This window comes from Mrakia frigida (assembly GCF_051309035.1).
Source record: "Mrakia frigida strain ATCC 22029 unplaced genomic scaffold BDY24scaffold_77, whole genome shotgun sequence".
NCBI lineage: Eukaryota > Fungi > Basidiomycota > Tremellomycetes > Cystofilobasidiales > Mrakiaceae > Mrakia > Mrakia frigida.
This window is the reverse complement of record NW_027481204.1, coordinates 6,119-7,887: the sequence shown is the minus strand read 5'-3', so window position 1 is coordinate 7,887 and position 1,769 is coordinate 6,119. Positions and strand designations below refer to the sequence as shown.

The following is a 1,769-nucleotide window of genomic DNA, read 5'->3' as shown; positions in this document are numbered from 1 at the left end:
TAGCCCAGATGAAAAGAAAAAAAGTCAGTATGTATTGCACTCGGTACAACAACGACGAGACGATGTCGAGGTCCCTCCCTCCTTCCTTCCGATCTGCTCCTTCATTTCCTCCTCCTCCCTCCGACCATCCCGCTCCTGGAACGTCCCACATGAGCTGTATCTCAGTTACTGCTCTCTTATCCCTACTTCCTCTGATGTCCTAACCGTCTATCCACCAGAAGAAACAGAGAACTTCGTCCACTCACCATTCCTTCCGGTCGAAGGAGGACTTCGCTACCGAATCGTTCCTGTGCGGAAATCCACTCTAGAAGAGAGTGGCGGAGCGGAAGAGAGAGCACACCATGGGGAGGTTGGAAGCAGAAGGGAGTCGAGAGGAGGTCGAGTCCAGAAGGAGAGGCGAGAAGAGCAAGCGAGAAGAGCGAGAAGGCGGGGAGGAAGAGATTGGTCGAGCTGGTTGGGGAAGAGGAAGGGAGAGTCCCCTCCTCCCCTCCTCTCTCCTTTTTGAGCTCTTCCCTGCAAACAGTTTTTTCTTTCACCTAGGGGTGACCCATACTGTTGGAAAGCTAGAACCAGTAAGATCAAAATAGGACGTATCTGTGGTTATCAAGGTGATGTATGATTCAAGCAATCTCGACGAGAGAGGTCTCACGTCTCTTCCAAGGCGATCTTGAAGAGAGTTCGAACGACCTTGACCTCCAATTTCGACTTTTCAACCTTTTGGCCCTCCAACTCTCACCCACCCCCTCCCCTACTCCTTTATCATGTCTCAATCAGCAGCAGCAGCCGTCAAGATCTCTCGTACTCAAGTCAAGAACAAGGAGGACACCATCCCTCTTCTCTCCATCGATGAGACCAACAAACACGTTATCGACGTTCAGCGACGAGTCGATTCCTACTTCCTCGGATTCGCCAACACCGTTTGCGACGACTTCCCCGACCTTCTGCCCTCCGCTCGTCCCGTCGACCGCACCGCCGTCGCCGACCTCGTCGAGAAGATGGTCAAACACGGACTCTCGACCGAGCAAGCTCCCATCGCCACCATCGTCAACCCTGCCAACTTCGAGGAGGTCAAGAAGTTGATTTCGGATGCCGGTGACAAGAGAGCTGCCATTCCTGGAAGATGCGTGAGTGGGTCTAGGCTTTGGTGTTGGGAGAAGGGGAGAGAAAGGAGGGGAGAAAGCTGAGCTGACCTTTCTCCTCGACGTGTTTCCTTTACTCCCTTTCTCTCTTCCGCTTCAACTCCTTGTTTCCCATTTCTCCCTGCCGCTCTTCCCACTTCTCCCTGCCGCTCCTATCAACACACCTTTCTCCCCACCCCTACTACATCCCGCTTCTTCAACTTTTCCTCCCGTCTTCCCATCTCAGTCCAAACTCGCTCAAGGAGGACATCGAAAGCACTCCCTCATCGAATACGCTTCGGTCAAAACTACCATCCAAGGGTTGACTCTCGGTCAGATCATGTGGAAGACAGGAGTCTATCATCCCGGTACGTCTTCCAAACTTCTGGTTGGGTTCAAGACGATCTTTGGAGTGAAGGGAGACGCGTTGGGGAGCAGCTCTTCCAAGCTCAGTACCACGCTCGAGAGCTGCTTTTTGAAAAGCAGCTCTCCGAGAACTGAGTGAGCGTGCTCACTCTCAGGCTCGAGAGCCACTTTTGAAAAGTAGCTCTCCGAAGGCCGAGTGAGCAGGCTGGATGGGTCGATCGAGGCGAGAAGTCGCGTCGCTCAGTTCGAAAGCCACTTTTCAAAAGCAGCTCTCCGAGAACTGAG

General features: G+C 53.1%; 1 protein-coding gene across 1 annotated transcript; it reads left to right on the top strand.

Moving 5' to 3' along the window:
- Window positions 1-761: 761 nt before the first annotated feature.
- BDY24DRAFT_419482 (uncharacterized protein) lies at window positions 762-1,665 on the top strand (the record flags this gene model as incomplete). Its single annotated transcript, XM_076643989.1, has 3 exons — window positions 762-1,124; window positions 1,366-1,570; window positions 1,640-1,665. The coding sequence occupies 3 exons, from the start codon at window positions 762-764 to the stop codon at window positions 1,663-1,665; spliced, it is 594 nt and encodes a 197-aa protein (XP_076491941.1).
- Window positions 1,666-1,769: the final 104 nt, after the last annotated feature.